General features: G+C 45.9%; 1 protein-coding gene across 3 annotated transcripts in view; it reads right to left on the bottom strand.

The window, feature by feature from the left end:
* LOC139260021 (transmembrane protein 237-like) overlaps positions 1–24,338 on the bottom strand; it is a 112,291-nt gene that overhangs the window by 53,640 nt on the left and 34,313 nt on the right. For all 3 annotated transcript variants that reach the window (XM_070876078.1, XM_070876077.1, XM_070876076.1), the window contains 2 exons: positions 16,535–16,654; positions 2,233–2,332 (listed from right to left, as the gene is read on the bottom strand). In XM_070876078.1, the coding sequence (XP_070732179.1) occupies positions 2,233–2,332; positions 16,535–16,654 (220 nt within the window). The remainder of the gene's footprint in view (positions 1–2,232; positions 2,333–16,534; positions 16,655–24,338) is intronic.

Below are 24,338 nucleotides of genomic sequence, written 5' to 3'. Positions count from 1 at the left end.
AAGCAGGACTGAGTCATCGCGCCAACCCTCTTCTCGATCTTCCTCGCTGCAATGCTCCACCTCACACTCAACAAGCTCCCCGCTGGAGTGGAACTAAACTAAAGAACCAGTGGGAATCTGTTCAACCTTCGTCACCTCCAGGCCAGATCCAAGACTATGCCATCCTCTGTCGTCGAGCTACAGTACGTGAATGATACTCGTGTCTGCACACATTCAGAGACTGAACTTCAAGTCATAGTCAACATCTTCACTGAGCCATATGAAAGCATGGGCCTTACACTAAACATCTCTAAGACCAAAGGTCCTCCACCAACCTGACCCCACCACACAGCACTGCCCCCCAGTCATCAAGATCCACGGCGCGGCCCTGGAAAACGTGGACCACTTTCCGTATCTCAGGAGCCTATTATCAGCAAGGGCAGACATCGGCGCAACCTTCAGCTGCCTGTGAAAGATCAGGCCCTCAAATCTGGCACCAAGCTCATGGTCTACAGGGCTATAATGATACCCACCCTCCTGTATCGCTCAGAGACGTGGACCATATACAGTAGATACCTGAAATCGCTGGAGAAATACCACCAACGATGTCTCCGCAAGATCCTGCAAATCCCCTGGGAGGATAGACGCACCAACGTTAGCGTCCTCGATCAGGCCAACATCAAAGCACTGACCACATTCGACCAGCTCTGCTGGGCGGGCCACATTGTTCGCATGCCTGACACAAGACTCCCAAAGCAAGCGCTCTACTCGGAACTCCCACACGGCAAACGAGTCCCAGGTGGGCAGAGGAAAAGTTTCAAGGACACCCTCAAAGCCTCCATGATAAAGTGCAACATCCCCACCGACACCTGGGAGTCCCTGGCCCAGGACAAGTGGAGGAAGAGCATCCGGGAAGACGCTGAGCAGCACAAGTCTCGTCGCCGAGAGCATGCAGAGATCAAGCGCAGGCAGTGGAAGGAGCGTGAATCTTGTGAAAATCACTTGACTGGCTAAGCCACTCTCAACTCATAGTTGCAAATATTACAATGGTCACCATTACGGACGCTAACTTTTCATTCCAGGTTTATTTAATTAACTGAATTGAAATTCCCCAGCTGCCATGGTGAGATTTGAGCTCACGTCTCTGGATCATCCATCCAGGCCTCTGAATCACTAGTCCAGTAACATACCCTTGGTTTGATTAATGGGCCTGGTAGCAAACCCCTCCGTGCAGAAGGTGTCAGGGATACTGCTCCCAGTTTCCTGGGGCCAGAATAAACAGACAGAAAAAAAAAGAGCAAGCAGGTTTTAAACAGAAACTGCGAGGTTCAGTTCTAGGACTGGAGCTGAAAGCGGAGATACAGGAAGTGAATTTTTACAACCAGAAATTGTCCAGCAAGAAAGGTGATGGAAAATCAAGCCAGTCAGTCCACAACAACACTCATGGTTTGTGAAGTGAAAATTGAGTAAAGCAAGAGGGATTTAATTGAAACTATTACACTGTACATTCATTTGTTTGTAAAATAAAGCATTTTAACAACTATAGTGTTTTTTCAGACTGCTTTCTGAAAGATTGGAGTAGTACACATCCAGTTTGGATCACAAGCAGTTTTGCAGATCGGCGCAAGTTACCGTTCTGGATAGCATTACCGATTTATCATATATTGGGCAGCACAGGCACACTCTGGAACACTTTGGGGTATAAATTTGTTCGCTTAGTGCCCCTGGAAAGGGTGGGAACAAGAGTGCTAAAGGGGTCAGAACCTTGAGCGCTGACATTTGCGCCGCTCGGCACAATGTGTGCCGGTGCCGGTGGTGCTGACCAGTACCGCCCAGGAGCGTCAAGCCGGTGTGCAACGTCCCCGGTTTCGTCATGCAACGGTTTTTGTTTGGCATTGATCCTGTAGCGCCCCGTAGTGCGCCCGTCTGGGAAAGCGGGCGGTCCAAGCTGTTCCGGCAGCAGTGAGGGAAGGAATGACTACATTAGGTAAGTGAAATTGGTTTTCTTTTTTTATATTTGCGAAATACGTTTATGTGGGATGAGCAAGGTATTGGGAATGTTTTGTGTGGTTTTTTTCCCCCAGGGAAGCCTCTCTTAGAGCGCTCCAAGGCCAGCTCTTAAGCTTGGGATTTTAAGTTGCTCAGGGGGTCTAGCGCCCCAAGAGACGTGTGACCAGCACCACTGTACTCAAGAGAATATCAAAGGCAGATCCGAAACCTAACACAGGACTATAACTGGTTATCGGCACTCACTTGGCTCTCTTCCTGGTTTTCCGGGAACCTTCATCATCTGGTCCACTGTACAAATTGCACACGTCAGAGGCATTCTGCTGGTTGAAGGAGCTTCCCAAATCTATACAGAATAGTAGGTTTACAATTAGACTTTTCCAGGTGCCTCGTTTTATTTTCTATCACTTTAATCTGAAGCTTCACCAGCCTTCCCAATGGCCTAGGGATGAAGATGTATACATAACATAAGAACATAAGAAATAGGAACAGGAGTAGGCCCTACGGTCCCTCGAGCCTTCTCCGCCATTTAACACGATCATGGCTGATCTGATCATGGACTCAGGTCCACTTCCCTGCCCGCTCTCCATAACCCGTAAGGAACTGTCTATTTCTGTCTAAATTTATTCAAAGTCCCAGCTTCCACAACTCTGAGGCAGAGAATTCCACAGATCCAAAACCCTCAGATAAGAGATTTCTCCTCATCTCTGTTTTAAATGGGCAGTCCCTTATTCTAAGATTATGCCCTCTAGTTCTAGTCTCCCCCATCAGTGGAAACATCCTCTCTGCATCCACCCTGTCGAGCCCCCTCATAATCTTATACGTTTCAATAAAGATCACTTCTCATTCTTCTGAATTCCAATGAGTAGAGGCCCAACCTACTCAACCTTTCCTCATAAGTCAACCCCCTCATCTCCAGAATCAACCTTGTGAACCTTCTCTGAAATGCCTCCAAAAGCAACTATATCATTTTGTAAATATGGAAGCCAAAACTGTATGAAGTATTCCAGGTGTGGCCTCACCAATACCCGGTATAACTGTAGCAGGACTTCCTTGCTTTTATACTCCATCCCCTTTGCAATAAAGGCCAAGATTCCATTGGCCTTCCTGATCACTTGTACCTGCATAATATCCTTGTGTGTTTCATGCACAAGCACCCCCCGCCCCCACCCCCCCCCCCAATCCTGCTGTACTGCAGCACTTTGCAATCTTTCTCCATTTAAATAATAACTTGCTCTTTGTTTTTTTTCTCACATTTTCCAACATTATACTCCATCTGTCAAATTTTTGCCCACTCACTTAGCCTGTCTATGTCCTTTGACAGACTTTTTGTGTCCTCCTCACACATTGCTTTTCCTCCCATCTTTGTATCATCAGCAAACTTGGCTACGTTAGACACGGTCCCTTCCTCCAAGTCGTTAATATAGATTGTAAATAGTTGGGGTCCCAGCACTGATTCCTGTGGCACCCCACTGGTTACTGATTGCCAACCCAAGAATGAACCATTTATCCCTACTCTCTGTTTTCTGTTCGTTTAGCCAATCCTCTATCCATGCTAATGTATTACCCCCAACCCCGTGAACTTTTAACTTGTGCAGTAACCTTTTATGTGGCACCTTGTCAAATGCCTGTGACATCACAGGTCACAGACTCAGAATAGTCTGCAAAACTTGCACCTGGTACAGTCACATGGGAACAGGATTCTGTACCTGGTACAGACACATGGGATCAGGAACCTGCACCTGGTACAGACAAATGGGAACAGGAACTTGCAGCTGGTACAGACAGCTATATACCATCTCGCCATATCCTTCAACCACAGTGACCACATCCCCAACATTACTTACCCACCATATCCCTCAACCCCACCTTCTCACCATATCCCCCAACCCAATCAACAACTTGTATTTATATAGCGCTTTTAATCTCCCAAGGTGCTTCACAGGAGTATTATGAGAAAACAATTTGACACCGAGCTACATTAGTAGAAATTAGCACAGGTGACCAAATGTTTGGTCAAAGAGATAGGTTTTAAGGAGTGTCTTGAAGGAGAAGAGAGAGGTAGAGAGGCAGAGAGGTTAAGGCAGGGAGTTTCAGAGCTTGGGGTGGAGGCAATAGAAGGCACTGCCACCAATGGTTGAGCGATTATAATCAGGGATGATCAGGAGGGCAGAACTAGAGGAGTGCAGACATCTCGGTTGGGGGGGGGGGGGTGTCATGGGGCTGGAAGAGATTTCAGAGATAGGGAGGGGCGAGGCCATGGAGGGATTCGAAAACAAGGATGAGAACCCTGAAATCGAGGCATTGCTCAACCGGAAGCCAATGTAGGTCACTTACCACCACCTACCCACCCTAGGAACATAGCATCAGGAGTATGCCATTGAGGCCCTTAAGCCTGTACCGCCATTCAATGAAATCATGGCCGATCTGCGACCTAACTCCATATCCCTTTAGCCCATATCCCTTAATACCTTTAGTTAATAAAAAGTAATCAATCTCCGAGTTAAAATTAACAATTGATCTAGCATCAATTGCCATTTGCGTAAGTGTGTTTCAAACTTCTACCACGTAGAAGTGTTTCCTAATTTCACTCCTGAAAGATCTAGCTCTAATTTTTAGACTATGCCTCCTTGTCCTAGAATCCCCAATCCACAGTAATAGTTTCTATCTACCCTACCTGTTCCCCTTAATATCGTGAAAACTTCGATCAGATCATCCTCTTAACCTTCAGAATTCTAGGGAATACAACCCTAATTGTGTAATCCCTACTTGTAACTTAACCCTGGAAGTCCGGGTATCATTCTGGTAAACCTACGCTGCACTCCCTCCAAGCCAATATATGCTTCCTAAGGTGTGATGCCCAGAACTGCTCACAGTAGTGATCTAACCAGGGTTTTGTATAGCTGCAGCATAAATTCTATCCCCTTGTATTCTAGTCTTCCAGCATTCCATTAGCCTTTTAAATTATTTTCTGTAGCTGTTCAATACATTTTAATGCTCTATGTACTTACAGCTCCCCCTCCCACCCCCCTCCCCCTCAATTCTCTTTGGACCTTCACTGTTTTTAGATTTTCACCATTTAGAAAGTACCCTGTTGTATCCTTTTTAGGTCCAAAGTGGATGACCTCGCATTTGCCTACATTGAAATTCATTTGCCACAGTTTTGTCTATTCACTTAAACTGTCAATATCCCTTTGTAATTTTATGCTTTCATCTACACTGCCTAAAGTGCCACCCATCTTTGTGACATTGGCAAATTTGGATACATGACATTCCATGCCATCATCTAAGTAGTTAATAAATATTGTTAACGCAACACAGATCCCTGCGGGACACCACTAATCACATCCTGTCAATTTGAGCACCTACCCATTATCTCTATGCCTGGCTCCTGCCGCTCAGCTAATTTCCAAAACAGGTCAATGATTTGCCCTTAATTCTGTGGGTTTCCACCTTAGTTAATAAGAACATAAGAACAAGGAACAGGAGTAGGCCATCTAGCCCCTCGAACCTGCTCCGCCATTCAACAAGATCATGACTGATCTGGCCGTGGACTCAGTTCCACTTACCCGCCTGCTCCCCATAACCGTTAATTCCCTTATTGGTTAAAAATCTATCTGTGATTTGAAAACATTCAATGAGCTAGCCTCAGCTGCTTCCTTGGGCAGAGAATTCCACAGATTCACAACCCTCTGGGAGAAGAAATTCCTTCTCAACTCGGTTTTAAATTGGCTCCCCCGTATTTTGAGGCTGTGCCCCCTAGTTGTAGTCTCCCCGACCAGTGGAAACAACCTCTCTGCCTCTATCTTGTCTATCCCTTTCATTATTTTAAATGTTTCTATAAGATCATCCCTCATCCTTCTGAACTCCAACGAGTAAAGACCCAGTCTACTCAATCTATCATCTTAAGGTAAACCCCTCATCTCCGGAATCAGCCTAGTGAATCGTCTCTGTACCCCCTCCAAAGCTAGTATATCCTTCCTTAAGTAAGGTGACCTCACATTTTCCGACATTGTATTCCATCTGCCAATCCTTAGCCCATTCGCTTAACCTATCTAGATCTCTTTGCAGCCTCTCTGTGTCCTCTACACAACCGGCTTTCCCACTAATCTTTGTGTCATCTGCAAATTTTGTTACTCTGTCCCCTCTTCCAGGTCATCTATGTATATTGTAAACAGTTGTGGTCCCAGCACCGATTCCTGTGGCAGACCACTAACCACCGATTTCCAACCCGAAAAGGACCCATTTATCCCGACTCTCTGCTTTCTGTTCGCCAGCCAATTCTCTATCCATGCTAATACATTTCCTCTAACTCCATGTACCTTTATCTTCTGCAGTAACCTTTTGAGTGGCAACTTATCGAAAGCTTTTTGGAAATCTAAATACACCACATCCATTGGTACACCTCTATCCAGCATGCTCGTTATATCCTCAAAGAATTCCAGTAAATTAGTTAAACATGATTTCCCCTTCATGAATCCATGTTGCGTCTGCTTGATTGCACTATTCCTATCTAGATGTCCTGCTATTTCTTCTTATGATAGCTTCAAGCATTTTCCCCACACAGACTTTAAACTAGCCAGCCTATAGTTACCTGCCTTTTGTCTGCCCCCTTTTTTTTTTAAACAGAGGCGTTACATTACCTGCTTTCCAATCCGCTGGTACCTCCCCAGAGTCCAGAGAATTTTAGTAGATTATAACGAATGCATCAGCTATAACTTCCGCCATCTCTTTTAATACCCTGGGATACATTTCATCATGTCCAGGGGACTTGTCTACTTTGAGTCCCATTAGCCTGTCCAGCACTACCCGCCTAGATTATCTCAAAGTCCTCCCTTCCCACATTCCCGTGACAAGCAATTTTTGGCATGGTTTTTGTGTCTTCCACTGTGAAGACCGAAGCAAAATAATTCTTTAAGGTCTCAGCCATTTCCACATTTCCCATTATATAATCCCCCTTCTCATCTTCTAAGGGACCAACATTTACTTTAGTCACTCTTTTCCGTTTTATATATCGGTAAAAGCTTTTACTATTTGTTTTTATGTTTTGCGCAAGTTTACTTTCGTAATCTATCTTTCCTTTCTTTATTGCTTTCTTAGTCATTCTTTGCTGTCGTTTAAAATTTTCCCAATCTTCTAGTTTCCCACTAAGCTTGGCCACCTTATACGCATTGGTTTTTAATTTGATACTCTCCTTTATTTCCTTGTTTATCCACGGCTGGTTATCCCTTCTCTTACCACCCTTCTTTTTCATTGGAATATATTTTTGTTGAGCACTATGACAGAGCTCCTTAAAAGTCCTGCACTATTCCTCAATTGTGCCACCGTTTAGTCTGTGTTTCCAGTCTACTTTAGCCAACTCTGCCCTCATCCCACTGTAGTCCCCTTTGTTTAACAATCTCTTATGTGGAACTTTATCATATGCCTTCTGGAAGTTCATATAAATAACATCCATAGACATTCCCCTGTCCACTACTTTAGTTAGCTTCTCAAAAAATTCAATCAGGTTTGTCAGGCATGGCCTACCTTTCACAAATCCATGCTGGATCGCTCAGATCAACTGAAAATTGTTGGAGTGTTCAGTCACCCTATCTTTAATTATAGGCTCGAGCAATTTCCTGACAACAGATGTTAGGCTAACTGATCTATTATTCCCTGGTTTCCCTCTTTCGCCATTCTTAAATAGCGGAATGACGTGCTTAATTTTTCAATCTAAATGAATGGGCCCTGAATCGAGAGAACTTTGGAAATTATAGTTGGGGCATCTGCAATGTGTCACCTACTTCCTTTAAAACCCTGGGTGGAAACTATCTGGTCCTGGGGATTTGTCACTCGAGTGCCATTATTTTCTTTATTACTGTTATTTTACTTACGTTAATTTATTGCGTCCCAGTACCTGATTTAATATTAATTTCTTTGAGATTTCTGGCATGCTATCCTCTTCCTCTACTGTAAATACCGATTCAATATGTCCACCATTTCCATATTATTGACAGTATCACCGCTTTCAGTTTTTAAGGGGCCGACATTGCTCTTGACTACTCTCTTTTTCCTAATATAATTTGTAAAAATTCTGCATGTTGATTTTGATATCCCTTGCAAGGTTCTTTTCTTACTCCCTTTTTGCACCTCTTATTATCTGTTTTGTGACCCTTGGCTGTTCTTAGCATCTTTCTCATTCGCCAGGATCGGTACTATTTTTTTCATTTTCGTATGCTTTTTCTTTTAGTGTTATGCTGTCCCTCACCTCTTTTGTCGTCCATGGTGGTTTCTTTTTGTCAAGTAGAGCTCTTGCCCTTGAAGGGTATAAACTGGTTCTGTATCTTAAATTCTTTTTTTGCACATCTCCCACTGATCGTCTGTCGTTTTACCCATTAACAGATCTGCCCAGTTTACTGTGGATGGTCTCCGTCTCATCATATTGAAGTCAGCCTTACCCAAATCTAGAATCTTAGTAGCTGTTTCGTGTTTCTCCCTTTTAAACACAACGCTGAACTCGATCACGTTACGATCGCTATTGGATAAATGTTCACGCACATTGGATAAATGTTAGGCTGTTAACTAAATCTGGCTCATTACTCATTATTAAATCTAATATAGCATGCCCCCTTGTTGCCTCTAGAACATATTGTTGTAGAAAACTATTCCTGACACACAAGAAATTCACTACCTTTCTGACAGGTGCTAGACTGCTTATCCCAATCTATATGAAAGTTAAAATCGCCCAGTAAAACCACTCTGCCTTTGCTACACGCTTGTCTCACCATATTCCTCAACACCACCTATCACCATCTCCCTTTCTCTCTCTTCCCCCGCCCCCCTCCAAAGACAGATATCATGACCCCATGTGTACTGTCCACTTCACTGTCCTTCCCCTGTAAATCATTCCACAACCATGTCCCCTTTGGATGAAAATTTTCCCCCTTCCCCTAAGACCTTCTTGCTCATAATAACCTCATTTTTAATCTGAATCTTGGGATATGAACTCTTTACCAACAGGGAACAATTTGCATTAATTAGTTTTAGCAGGCACCTTTATAATCTTGAGAACCTCAATTAGGTCACATCAAAGTCTCCTCTTCACCCAAGAAAAGAACCTGATTTTGTCTTTAGCCATTTCTTGGGAGCCATTGTTCCAAGTGATGCAGTGAATTTGCTTTAAATGTATGACTTTTTTGGAAGCTAAACGCATGCTCTGAACTGGGCTGTACATTTAACTGACCTATGATTTGGTCAGTGGGTGTATTTGTAAGGCAGGTTTGAAACTGGGCGTGCAGAGAGTTAGACAATGTCCTTATTTAACAATATTCATTTGACATTTGGGAAACGCTGGAAAGGCAGCATTTATTGCACATCACTAGTTGGCTCCGAATCAATCATTTTGTGGACTCAAGTCACGTGTAGGCCAGACTGGGCAACGGTGCCAGGTTCCGCTCTGAAGGGCATTGTCCCTGGGATAGGAGTGGAGCAGAACTAAAACATCCAGAGTGAGCCCCTCGGGAGAGGAGTGGAGCAGAGTGAGCCCCTCGGGAGAGGAGCATGTTGTGTATCTGTAAAGCATGTACTCCCATGTTCCGTCACCAGGGAGCGCATCCCCTGAAGTCCCAAGGGATCCCAGCATCCCTTGGGCGCACTGTATATAAGCCGGCCCCGAAAGCCTGTTCCTCATGCTGGAGTGTCTTAATAAAGACTGAGGTCACTATTACTTTAACCTCCCTGTGTGCAATCACATCTGTGTTAGGAACACAACAACTGGCGACGAGTACACGAAGCCAACGCAAAGATGCAGCAAACTGTGGGCATCCTGGAGAAGTTCTCGGAGGGTGAGGACTGGGAAGCCTATGTCGAACGGCTAGATCAGTACTTTGTAGCCAACGAGCTGGACAGAGAAGGAAGCGCTGCAAAAAGGAGAGCGGTCCTCCTCATGGTCTGCGGGGCACCGACCTACAGCGTCATGAAGAATCTTCTGGCTCCAGTGAAACCCACAGATAAGTCGTATGAAGAGCTGTGTACACTGGTTCATAGAAACAGAAACATAGAAAATAGGTGCAGGAGTAGGCCATTCGGCCCTTCGAGCCTGCACCACCATTCAATGAGTTCATGGCTGAACATGCAACTTCAGTACCCTATTCCTGCTTTCTCGCCATACCCCTTGATCCCCCTATTGTAAGGACTACATCTAACTCCTTTTTGAATATAATTAGTGAATTGGCTTCAACAACTTTCTGTGGTAGAGAATTCCACAGGTTCACCACTCTCTGGGTGAAGAAGTTTCTCCTCATCTCGGTCCTAAATGGCTTACCCCTTATCCTTAGACTGTGACCCCTTTGGGAACATTCTTCCTGCATCTAATCTGTCCAAACCCGTCAGAATTTTAATCGTTTCTATGAGATCCCCTCTCATTCTTCTGAACTCCAGTGAATACAAGCCCAGTTGATCCAGTCTTTCTTGATCATCTCGGGAGCATCTTAACCAGAGGGAGTGTGTGCTGATGGCGAGGTATCGGTTCTATCTGTACCAGCGATCTGACGATCAGGAAGTGGCTAGTTACGTCGCCGAGCTAAGGCGACTTGCAGGACAATGTGAGTTTGATGGCTACCTGGAGCAAATGCTCAGAGACTTTTTTGTACTGGGCATTGGCCACGAGACCATCCTACGAAAACTTGTGGTTGTAGAGACACCGAACCTCATTAAGGCCATTGCAATAGCACAGGCATTTATGTCCACCAATGATAACACCAAACAAATCTCTCAGTACACAAGTGCTAGCAATGTTCATAAATTAATGAACTGTGTTTGCGAGCAGAAATGTACAGGACAGAAACCAAGAGTCTGCAACTGCCAGCAGGCCTTAGGTGACCCAGAGTCCGCAACAAAGGATGATTGCAAGGCAATTCACACCTTGTTGGCGTTGTGGCGGCTACATATCGATTGGTCAAATCAAATCGCACTGGGTAGCCTTGAGGAGGAATGCATAGAATGCAGACAGGATTGTTTCTTAGAACAGTATGTTACAGAACCTACAAGGAAGCAAGCTATCTTAGATCTGGTCCTGTGTAATGAGACAGGAATAATAAACGATCTCCTAGTAAAAGATCCTCGAGGAATGAGTGATCACAGTATGGTTGAATTTGTAATACAGATTGAGGGTGAGGAAGTAGTGTCTCAAACGAGCGTACTATGCTTAAACAAAGGGGACTACAGTGGGATGAGGGCAGAGTTGGCTAAAGTAGACTGGAAACACAGACTAAACGGTGGCACAATTGAGGAACAGTGCAGGACTTTTAAGGAGCTCTTTCATAGTACTCAACAAAAATATATTCCAATGAAAAAGGGCGGTAAGAGAAGGGATAACCAGCCGTGGATAAACAAGGAAATAAAGGAGAGTATCAAATTAAAAACCAATGCGTATAAGGTGGCCAAGCTTAGTGGGAAACTAGAAGATTGGGAAAATTTTAAACGACAGCAAAGAATGACTAAGAAAGCAATAAAGAAAGGAAAGATAGATTACGAAAGTAAACTTGCGCAAAACATAAAAACAAATAGTAAAAGTTTTTACCAATATATAAAACGGAAAAGAGTGACTAAAGTAAATGTTGGTCCCTTAGAAGATGAGAAGGGGGATTTAATAATGGGAAATGTGGAAATGGCTGAGACCTTAAAGAATTATTTTGCTTCGGTCTTCACAGTAGAAGACACAAAAATCATGCCAAAAATTGCTGGTCACGGGAATGTGGGAAGGAAGGACCTTGAGATAATCACTATCACTAGGGGGGTAGTGCTGGACAGGCTAATGCGACTCAAGGTAGACCAGTCCCCTGGTCCTGATGAAATGCATCCCAGGGTATTAAAAGAGATGGTGGAAGTTATAGCAGATGCATACGTTATAATGTACCAAAATTCTTTGGACTCTGGGGAGGTACCAGCGGATTGGAAAGCAGCTAATGTAACGTCTCGGTTTAAAAAAAGGGGGCAGACAAAAGGCAGGTAACTATAGGCCGGTTAGTTTAACATCTGTAGTGGGGAAAATGCTTGAAGCTATCATTAAGGAAGAAATAGCGGGACATCTAGATAGGAATAGTGCAATCAAGCAGACGCAACATGGATTCATGAAGGGGGAAATCATGTTTAACTAATTTACTGGAATTCTTTGAGGATATAAAGAGCATGGTGGATAGAGGTGTACCGATGGATGTGGTGTATTTAGATTTCCAAAAGGCATTAGATAAGGTGCCACACAAAAAGTTACTGCAGAAGATAAAGGTACGCGGAGTCAAAGGAAATGTATTAGCATGGATAGAGAATTGGTTGGCAAACAGAAAGCAGAGAGTCGGGATAAATAGGTCCTTTTCGGGTTGGAAATCGGTGGTTAGTAGTGTGCCACAGGGATCGGTGCTGGGACCACAACTGTTTACAATATACATAGATGACCTGGAAGAGGACAGAGTGTAGTGTAACAAAATTTGCAGATGACACAAAGATTAGTGGGAAAGCGGGTTGTGCAAAGGACACAGAGAGGCTGCAAAGAGATTTAGATAGCCCATTCGCTTAACCTAAGGTTTGGCAGATGGAATACAATGTTGGAAAATGTGAGGTCATCCACTTTGGGAAAAAAAAACAGTAAAAGGGAATATTATTTGAATGGGGAGAAATTACAACATGCTGCGGTGCAGAGGGACCTGGGGGTCCTTGTGCATGAAACTCTTGAGTTTACCTACAAAACATAAAAACATTAAACTCCTTGTGCATGAATCTCAAAAAGTTAGTTTGCAGGTGCAGCAGGTAATCAGGAAGGCGAATGGAATGTTGTCCTTCATTGCGAGAGGGATGGAGTACAAAAGCAGGGAGGTCCTGCTGCAACTGTACAGGGTATTGGTGAGGCCGCACCTGGAGTACTGCAGTTTTGGTCACCTTACTTAAGGAAGGATATACTAGCTTTGGAGGAGGTACAGAGACGATTCACTAGGCTGATTCCGGAGATGAGAGGGTTACCTTATGATGATAGATTGAGTAGACTGGGTCTTTACTCGTTGGGAGTTCAGAAGGATGAGGGGTGATCTTATAGAAACATTTAAAATAATGAAAGGGATAGACAAGATAGAGGCAGAGAGGTTGTTTCCACTGGTCAGGGAGACTAGAACTAGGGGGCACAGCCTCAAAATACGGGGAAGCCAATTTAAAACCGAGTTGAGAAGGAATTGCTTCTCCCAGAGGGTTGTGAATCTGTGGAATTCTCTGCCCAAGGAAGCAGTTGAGGCTAGCTCATTGAATGTATTCAAATCACAGATAGATAGATTTTTAACCAATAAGGTAATTAAGGGTTATGGGGAGCAGGCGGGTAAGTGGAACTGAGTCCACAGCCAGATCAGCCATGATCTTGTTGAATGGCGGAGCAGGCTCGAGGGGCTAGATGGCCTATTCCTGTTCCTAATTCTTATGTTCTTATGTTCTTATGTGGGCCCGTTTCTCGGTAAAATGTTCCTGGTGGTGGTGGATGCTTTTTCAAAATGGATTGAAATGTGAAATAATGTCGGGAAGCACCGGCACCATTGAAAGCCTGAGGGCCATGTTTGCCACCCACAGCCTGCCTGACATACTGGTCAGTGACAACGGGCCATGTTTCACCAGTGCCGAATTTAAAGAATTCATGACCTGCAATGGGATCAAACATGTCACCTCGGCCCCGTTTAAACCAGCCTCCAATGGGCAGGCAGAGCGGGCAGTACAAACAATCAAACAGAGCCTTAAACAAGTCACAGAAGGCTCACTCCAAACCCGCCTGTCCCGAGTACTGCTCAGCTACCGCACGAGACCCCACTCGCTCACATGGGTGCCCCCGGCTGAGCTACTCATGAAAAGGACACTAAAAACCAGATTCTCGCTGGTTCACCGCAACCTGCATGATCAGGTCGAGAGCAGGCGGCAGCAACAAAATGTAAACGATGGTCGCGCCACTGTGTCAAATTGATCTGAATGACCTTGTGTATGTGCTAAACTATGGACATGGTCCCAAGTGGATCACGGGCACGGTGATAGCTAAAGAAGGGAGTAGGATGTTTGTAGTCAAACTAGACAATGGACAAATTTGCAGAAAGCACCTGGACCAAACGAGGCTGCGGTTCACAGACTGTCTTCTACAACCCACAGCAGGCACCACCTTTTTCGAGCCCACAACACATACCCAAAGGATCAACGACACCACACAGGATCAGGAAATAGAACCCATCACACCCAACAGCCCAGCAAGGCCAGGCTCACCCAGCAGAGCAAACAACATGCCAGCCCAGCGAGAGCACAGCCAACACACCAGAACAGACATTTGTACCGAGGCGGTCCATCAGGGAAAGAAAGGCTCCCAATCGCCTCACCTTGACTTTGGGGGTCGGGATGTTGTGTATCTGTAAAGCATGCACTCCCATGTTCCGCCACCAGGGAGCGCATCACCTGAAGTCTCAAGGGATCCCAGCATCCCTTGGGAGCACTGGATATAATCCAGCCCCCAAGGCCTGTTCCTCACTCTGGAGTGTCTTAATAAAGATTGAGGTCACTGTTACTTTAACCTCCCTGTGTGCAGTCTCATCTGTGTTAGGAACACAAGAGTGGAGCAGAGTGAGCCCTTCCTCATTTTCTTTAAAGATAGTCAAACAAGACAAATTAGAGCTGTTTTTTTTTGATGAATCTGAAGTTAATTGTGAGACAGCGCCACGTTAATTACTCAGCAGACAGTTTCTCTCCAACCCCATGACGGAAGAGCTATACTAAAACAGCAGCATCACTGACAGCAAATGAAAGAAGAATGAAACAGTGTTCATCACATGGAACGGCCCTCCTGGCTGCACAGAAACAAGCACTTTGATGCTTGAAAGAACAAAGTACCTACACAAGGATGTGTATGTGGGATAACGCAAGTGTTTAGAGTATGAAGAGACAGTGACCACCTTGATCCACGTCTTTGTTACCTCTATACTTGACTATTCTAACGCACTCTTGGCCGGCCTCCCATGTTCGACCCTCTGTAAATTTGAGGACATACAAAACTCTGCCGCCCGTGTCCAAACTCGCACCAAGTCCTGTTCACCCATCACAATTGTGCTCGCTGACCTACATTGGCTCCCAGTTAAGCAGTGCCTGGATTTTAAAACTCTCATCCATCTTTTCAAATCCCTCCATGGCCCCTCAAACCTTCGAGATCTCTGCGCTCCTCTAATTCTGGCCTCTTGAGCATCCCCGATTTTAATTGCTCCATCATTTGTAGCCGTGCCTTCAGCTGTCAAGGCCTAAAGCTCTGGAATTATCTTCCTAAACCTCTTTCCTACTTTTAAGATGCTTCTTTCAACACACCTCTTGGACCAAGCTTTTGGTCACCTGCCCTAATTTCTCCTTATGTGGCTCGGTGTCAAATTTTGTTTTATAACGCTCCTGTGAAGGGCCTTGGGATGTTTTACAACGTTAAAGGTGCTATATAAATGCAAGTTGTTGTTGATGACCTGCACATGGTCTACATTTAAAACAAGCTGGAAGTGTCAGGGTCGGCACTGACTGCTCAGGCTATTGTCCAGCAGCATTGTGATGGATTAATCGGACAGTCACTCAAGATTATCAATAACTAAGTGGGCAAGTCCACATTGATGAGCTCTGATTACCTGACGTTAAACACTGGGGGCCCGAACTCGGTTGAAGCCAAGGCCCGCCCAAGTGCCGCCAATGGCCCCCGAGAGACTGGGCTGTACTGTGCCTGGAAGATTCTTCTAAAAGAGGTGACAGTATTGCCCGGCGACCAAATAACGGCTTACGCCGTCAATCTGGGTTGCAGCGCTCAATCTCGGCGGCAAAGGCTCTTGCTGCCCAAGTGCTGCTGAGGATGGAGTAGGGCACAGGGGGTGGAAGAGCTGAAATTAAAAATCATAGCAAACAAAAAAAAAACACCGGAACACCTTCAGGGGACCCCATCCAGGTAAGTCGCTGTGAAAAAATGTTTTGAAAATATATTCACAAACCTTTTTTTTTTTGCAGGTCTTCGTACCTACCGTCAGGGTTCGAACAGCCTCCACGCAGCAGTCCTTCCCCTGCTGGCGCCAACTCCCGCCCCCCACCAATCTGGCAGCTCGGCGGACGGGAGGTCACTTACGCTACTTGGCCACCAGAGGACGTCAGCGGGCGGTTCCTGGCGGTACTCCCCTCCCACCCACTCCAGCCCAAGTGGAAAATGGCAAAGAAAGGAAAATGGCAACAAAACTCGGCAGCAGTCGGCGACAAGGCCACCAATATCGGGGCCTGGGAGTTTGTTAATGTGAGGCAGTATCTCTGCTCTTAAATGGGATCTGCTTTAAGCCAGAGTGAATTTAAACAGCATTTTTAATATTGAGTTAGTGGCAAAATCTGAAAAACTGCACTTGACCGGATACCTACTTAAATGGGTATCGCTGTACTAAACCCAAAGCCTATTGTCTGGGGTGTCAACACATCCATGATTATTGCAGCACAAGCCAAACTCTACGCTCCAAGAACATCCCCGATGTGCAGTTTGGAGCAGCCTGACTCTACTCACCAGCTGCTGTCAGCAGCTTTTTCCTCTTCTTTTTCTTCTGAGGATGAGCAACCTGAAGATCTGGGGTAAGGGGCTCTCTGCTCTCAGACTGGCGCCATCCTGTTGAACTCACTAGTGTATCTGAGGGAGAAGAAGCGAAGGACAAGGGTCAAAGAAGATGCAAACACTCTATTTCACTTCCCCACGATTCAGTCCATAAGGACAGTGTGTAGCCGAGTCGTTCAGACTGGGAAAATCGCAGGTTCAGTTGCGATCTGTGCTGAGTTAGCAATTTTCAGCTGCGGTGACAGTGAGGACTGAACAACTGTCATCAGCCCCGGCCAGGGGGAGCCAAATCAGCCAGGGCCCTTGCTCCTGTGGACAGGACTTTACTCTGCTCTCCATAACTGAGCATCCGTAAGCTCACTTGTGGGAAATTGTGTGGGGGTGGGTACTAGTTACTTCCCAGTGTCTGCGAGGCCACCCCACCCCCACGCAAGATTGAGCATTCTCAGGGGAGGACAGTGCAAAGAAAAAATACATCAACTATAGGCCGTCTGTCTGGCCTGTGAAATATTCAGTGAAGTCCAGTCTACACTGGCTTACTGTGCTCCAGAAACATTTGGGCTAGATGTTCCACTATGATCGCTATCGCCCAAAAATGGGTGATATTTCCAGCCTTAGTGTTTTTTTTATTTTTCAGGATCGCTGGAATATCGCCCATTTTAAACACCGCTAAAATGCGCACAACAGCCGTTGCTATGGCTTTTTATTTTGGGCGATAGCCTTAGCGATGTGAAATGGGCCTTAGCGATGTATTCAGTCATGCAAGGCTGGCAGCCATAGCAATGGCTGTTCTGCGCGTGCGTTTTGGTTTAGCAAAGAAGTTTTCCCGCGATTCAGGAATTCAGGGGTCACCTGCGCATGCTCAGAACAGTCAAAGAGAGAGAGAGAGAGGAGAAAGAGGAGCAGTGATCAGAGTTGGAGAGCTGTAATTTGAGTATTGCGTTCGATAGTTGTAATTGGAGTGCTTATTCTTAAATCTTAGAGCTGTGTCGTCCGATACAAGTGTCCACGAAGAGGAGCGGTCAGGGAGGAGGAGGGCAAAGGTGTTTTCCAACGAAGCTAATGAGGCCCTCATAAATGAGGTCAAAAGTTGGTGAGGACAGATAACCTGGGGTGGGCGTGGGAAACCTCCTCCTTCCTCACTCCTCCTTCCCGCACCCCCCCCAATCAGAAAATATGGGGCGATGTTGCAGCGATTGTATCCTCAGTGGCTCACGATAGGCGTAAGGCAGACCAGTGCCGGAAGAAGTGGAACAGCCTGGTTGCTTCGGCAAGAGTAAGTATAAAATGATTACATTTTAAATTTTAATGATTCACTGAATTAATTAGAATGTAAATCTGCCGGATTGTAATTAAGCTGGGTAATCTTGGGTAGCTTCCCTGCTAAGATTTGGATTGGGGTCGGAACCTGCGCCCTTTAAGCCTAATTTTGCTCAGATGCCTTACATTTAGTCAACAGTATTAATTATTATTTAAAGGAATGACTGGAAACAGACAGACCGCAAACATTCGCCATTTGTACATTAGTTTAGGAGGAGAATTTTTGTGTACTGTGAGGAAATCTTTAACTTGGGCACTGTCTCCTTTTTGGTTACGCTGGTGGATGGGGCATGATTGAGCACTGGGGGGTCTGGTTACCTTTACTCAGACTGTGAGTCTCTCTGGCTGCTGTCACTCACCTGGACTGGGGGAGAGCTGCCCTGGGATACTTTGGGACATTAGCTCTGACCACACGGCGGTCTCCGAGCACAGCCCATGGACTTGGTGCCCCCTCTCATTACAGTCCTCTCATTGCCGAGCTCACTAGTGGTCCCGATTCCTCCCTCCACCCCCCCCCGGGGACCTCCTGTAATATATCGCCTATTGACAGGTGTTGGAAGTTAGAATTAAACAGCTTATTTTAAACATCTTTAATGAATAACATGTATGTTTATAACTTCCTTTATATGCATTGATTGTATGTAAAACTCACTTATAAATGATAGAAAATGGCCTTTTAACATAAAATGGGTTTTAAAATAGCAAAAGGCTGAGAAGCATCATGGTAAATTGAGCCATTTTTGTAACTGCTGACAGAGCTTCATCGAGAACTAGAATGATCAAGGCCAAAATTATCAATGAGATAAAGGTATGCAGCATGTACCATTTCTTATCATAATTTTGTAAATCCAAGCTCAGTATGATTCTGTGTGACATGGTCTGTATAATTGTTCTGAGAAGTGATTCCTGCCACAGAGATGGAGGGGAGACAGAGATAACACAGAAGGTCAAAAACAGTAGACTCAATATGATCTATTGTGAGGCCGAAACATCTGCAGATTTTCACAACCTTTAAACGGGAGGGAAAGGGTATAAAGTAACAGCTCTTCTACCAGGAAGGCAGTGCGAATCAAGACCGTGCATCAGTCTTTACGTTAGAGGACACTAACAATATCCCAACAGTGGATAGTCAAGGGGCTATGGGGGGGGGGGGGGGAGGGAGAGAGAACTCAACACAATCACAATCACTGAGGAGGTGGTACAGGTTGGACCTCCCGAATCTGGCAACCTCGGGACCGAGGCCGAGCCGGTTTTCATGTTTTTCCAGACTTCGGAACGTCTTTCTGACATCACGAATCCGGAAATATCCGAGCCCAGGTTCGGGTATTTCTGGATTTCAGAATGTCAGAAAGGGGGGAGGCCGGTGCTCGCCAAGGAGCTGTTCTTGTCACCGGCCCCGTTAATGAGGTCGCCGGGCGGGGCCTGCCGCCGAGGAAGTGTTTGGGCATGGCCTGCCGAGGAAATGTTCAGACGGGGCCCTGCCGCCGAGGAACAGTTCGGGCATGGACTGCCAAGGAACTGTTCGGGCGGGCCCCGCCGCCAAGGACCTGATCGGGCAGGGCCACACCACCGTGGAGGAGTTCCTTGTCTGGCCCGAGGTAGGTGGGGTCGGGCAGCCGAGGTAAAGGGAAGGGAGGAGGGGGGGCCGGGGCGAAGTAGGTTCGCCGAGGCGGGGGGGGGGGGGGGGGGGGGTGGCGGGGAATCTGGATATCGGAACATTTTCCGATTTCCGGACGACCCCGCCACAGATTGGCCTGGTGTCCGGATTCCGGAACATTCTGGATTCCGGAACTCCGCACTTTGGAGGTCGAACCTGTACTCGGTAAGATAATGGGACTAAAGACAGATAAAACCCCTGGACCTGATGGCTTGCATCCTAGGGTCTTAAGAGAAGTAGCGGCAGGGATTGTGGACGCATTGGTTGTAATTTACCAAAATTCCCTGGATTCTGGGGAGGTCCCAGCATTTGGAAAACTGCAAATGTAATGCCCCTATTTAAAAAAGGAGGCAAACAAAAAGTAGAAACTATAGACCAGTTAGCCTAACATCTGTGGTTGGGAAAATGTTGGAGTCCATTATTAAAGAAGCAGTAGCAGGACATTTGGAAAAGCAAAATTCGGTCAGGCAGAGTCAACATGGATTTATGAAGGGGAAGTCGTGTTTGACAAATTTGCTGGAACTCTGAGGATGTAACGAACAGGGTGGATATAGAGGAACCAGTGGATGTGGTGTATTTGGACTTCCAGAAGGCATTTGACAAGGCGCCACATAAAAGGTTACTGCACAAGATAAAAGTTAATGGGGTTGGGGGTAATATATTAGCATGTATAGAGGATTGGCTAACTAACAGAAAACAGAGAGTCGAGATAAATGGTTCATTCTCTGGTTGGCAACCAGTAACTAGTGGCGTACCGCAGGGATCAGTGCTGGGACCCCAACTATTTACAATCTATATTAATGACTTGGAAGAAGGGACTGAGTGTAACGTAGCCAAATTTGATGATACAAAGATGGGAGGAAAAGCAATGTGTGAGGAGGACACAAAAAATCTGCAAAAGGACAGACAGGCTAAGTGAGTGGGCAAAAATTTGGCAGATGGAGTATAATGTTGGAAAGTGTGAGGTCATGCACTTTGGCAGAAAAAAATCAAAGAGCAAGTTATTATTTAAATGGAGAAAAATTGCAAAGTGCTGCAGTACAGCGGGACCTGGGGGTACTTGTGCATGAAACACAAAAGGATAGAATGCAGGTACAGCAAATGATCAGGAAGGCCAATGAAATCTTGGCCTTTATTGCAAAGGGAATGGAGTGTAAAAGCAGGCAAGTCTTGCTACAGCTATACAGGGTATTGGTGAGGCCACACCTGGAATATTGCCTGCAGTTTTGGTTTTCATATTAACGAAAGGATATACTTGCTTTGGAGACAGTTCAGAGAACGTTCACTCGGTTGATTCCAGGGATGAGGGGGTTGACTTATGAGGAAAGGTTGAGTAGGTTGAGCCTCTACTCATTGGAATTCAGAAGAATGAAAGGTGATCTTATTGAAACGTATAAGATTATGAAGGGGCTTGACAAGGTGGATGCAGAGAGGATATTTCCACTGTTGGGAGAGACTAGTACTAGAGGACGTGATCTTAGAATAAGGGGCCGCCCATTTAAAACAGAGATGAGGAGAAATTTCTTCTGAGGGTTGTAAATCTGTGGAATTCACTGTTTCAGAGCTGTGGAAGCTGGGACATTGAATAAATTTAAAACAGAAATAGACAGTTTCTTAAACGATAAAGGGATAAGGGGTTATGGGGAGCAGGCAGAGAAGTGGAGCTGAGTCCATGATCAGATCAGCCATGATCTTATTGAATGGTGGAGCAGGCTCGAGGGACCGTTTGGCCTACTCCTGTTCCTATTTCTTATGTTCTTATGTTCTTAAGACAACAGGAGATAAGAGGTTGGTATCACGGTCAGCTCGAGAGGATGCTATCGAGATTCAAGCTGTGACTATAATTTGTTAAGTATTACTTTTTGTAACAGAACATAATTTTCTCAATATGTATTAAAACATTTGTTATAATCTGAACAAGAGTCTCCTAGTTTGAATTAAATATAAAATCTGAGATTAGTTGAATTGCTATGATTAGCAAAGCGGCAAAAAGCTGCTAAGTAGTTAAAAACTACACTCCATAGATTCAAATAAACCGCCTACCTGCCCTCAGGCACCAAATGGCATGGCCTGTGAATGGGGCCTTTCCTGGAGATCAAACCTGGGGCTTTCTGCTCTGCCTGGTTCGACACCACACCAGGCAGTGCAATTACCTACTGAGCTTCCAGGGAAGCTGTGCAAAAAGGTACTGTAGAACAGACACTCAGATCAAGCTCTTCAAAGTGAAATGTTGAGAAAAAAGTGTTTATACATCAGTCAACACGTGGAACTGCACCCAGCTGGAGTTGGCGCTGTATCCTGGTTGGAGTCACTGTCCCTTCTCGGCAGGAGTCGTCGAACATTCCCGGTGGGATCCGGTGCTGACTCTACCTGGGTACAGTTCCACAGACACTGACTTTCGGGCACTGTCGGGTCCTGCTCTTGACTACCAAAATCACTCACTATTCCAGAATCATTCTTGAATGTAAAGATAAACTCCAGCTTCTATTCTCGACTGCCAGCTGTCTTTTTAAACCCCTCTGCCCAGTCTCCACCCTCGTCTCCGACAATAAGTGTGAGGTGCTCATGGACTTTTGGCTCCAAGATTGAGACCACCCTTTCAGCCGCCTCTGCCTCTTCCCTTTATTCCCCTAGGTCACCGGGCCAAACTTCCTTTAAGAATCCTCCCCCCTGCCCTCACTTCTTTCTCCAGTTTCTCTCTAATCTCCCCTCATGACCCTTCCGAGCTCATCCTGTCCATGAAACCCACTTCCTGCTACCTTGATCCTATTCCCACCAAACTGCTGACCACCCAATTTCTTTTTCTGGCTCCCATGTTAGCAGACAATGGTCACTGTTCATTCTCCTCAGGTACTGTCCACCTCTCCCTCAAATCTGCCATTATCACCCCTCTCCTCAAAATACTAACCTTCATCCCCTCCATCCTTGCAAACTACCATCCCATCTTAACCTCCCTTTCCTCTCCAAAGTCCTTGAACGTGTTGTTGCCTCCCAAATCCATGCCCATCTTTCCCGCAATTCCATGTTTGAATCCCTCCAATCCGGATTCCGCGCCTGCCACAGTATCAAAACGGCTCACATCAAAGTCACAAATGACATCTGTTATACTCATAAGTGGTCAGACTGAGTACTGCGTGTAATGAGCAAGTGTGACCTTAGCTCCTTTATTGTAGTCCCAGAGTGCAGGTACCTCGTGGGTGGCCTGCTTATAATATACTGTACTCCCAAGGGATGCTGGGATTCCTTGGGACTCCAACACATAGGCCCTCTGGTGGACAGGTGTGATGCAGGTTACAAGGGGTTAAATACATAACATCACTCACCCGTGAAGTCAAATAATACACTTATTTACAAGGAGAGACAATCTGGGGCTTTGCTCTCCCTGGTCGATCGTCTCAGTACAAATGCGGGTGTGGGCGAGTTGGTCAGTTCTTCACTGGGCTGTTGGGCAGCCAGCCTTGCCGGGCTGCTGGGGATGATGAGTTCTGTTTCGTGGTCAACTGTGATGTCAGTTGCCACTTGTGTGTGTGTGTTGGAAGGTCAAAGTTGCTGGTGTCCTCTTCAGGCTGTACGTAGCTGTTGGTGAACCGCAGTTTAATTTGGTCCAAGTGTTTTCTGTGCGTTTGTCCATTGGTCAGTTTGACCTGAAATGCCCTACTCCCCTCTTTGGCTGTGACCGTACCAGCAAGCCATTTGGGACCATGTCCATAATTGAGCACAAACACAGGATCATTGATCTCAATATCGCGTGACAAGTTTACGTGGTCATGGTACATACTCTGTTGGTGTCGCTTGTCCTCCACATGATCATGTAGATCAGGATTGGCCAGAGATATTCTTGTTTTAAGCACCCTTTTCATGAGCAGCTCGGCTGGGGGAATCCCTGTGAGTGAGTGGGGTCTGGTGCGGTAGCTGAGCAGTACTCGGGACAACTGGGTCTGCAGGGAGCCTTCCGACATGTGTTTCAAGCTTTGCTTGATGACCTGAACTGCCAGTTCTGCCTGGCCGTTGGATGCGGGCTTGAACGGCGCAGATGCGACATGTTTGACCCCGTTGCGGGTCATGAACTTTTGAATTCGGCACTTGTGAAGCACGACCCATTGTCGCTGACTAGGACGTTGGGCAGGCCGTGTGTGGCAAACATAGCTCTTAGACTTTCAATGGTGGCCGTGGACGTGCTTCCTGACATTATTGCACATTCAATCCACTTTGAGTAAGCATCCATGACAACCAAAAATATTTTGCCTAGGAATGGGCCTACATAGTCTGCATGGATCCTCGACCACGGTTTGGATGGCCAGGACCATAAACTCTGGGTGCATTGCTCAACTGAGAGCAAGCGTTGCACTGGCGTACACATGACTCTAAATCTGAGTCGATGCCTGGCCACCACATGTGGGATCTAGCTATGGCTTTCATCATCACGATGCCTGGGTGGATGCTGTGCAGTTCCCCAATAAATGTGTCTCTGCCTTTCTTGGGCAAGACCACACGATTGCCCAACAAGAGAAAGTCCGCCTGCAGGGACAGCTCATCTTTGCGTCTGTGGAATGGTTTAATCGCTTCCTGCATCTCCACTGGGACACTGGACCAGCTCCCATGGAGGACACAGTTTTTTTTTTAAACCAAGGACAGTAAAAGATCCTTGCTGGTCCAGGTCCTGATCTGGCGGGCCGTAACGGGGGATTTCTCGTTCTCAAATACCTCCACAACCATAAGCAAGTCCGCTGGCTGTGCCATTTCCACCCTGGTGATGGGCAATGGTAGCCGACAGAGCATCTG

Source organism: Pristiophorus japonicus, chromosome 3 (assembly GCF_044704955.1).
Source record: "Pristiophorus japonicus isolate sPriJap1 chromosome 3, sPriJap1.hap1, whole genome shotgun sequence".
Lineage (NCBI taxonomy): Eukaryota > Metazoa > Chordata > Chondrichthyes > Pristiophoridae > Pristiophorus > Pristiophorus japonicus.
This window is presented reverse-complemented; position numbering and strand designations above follow the sequence as displayed.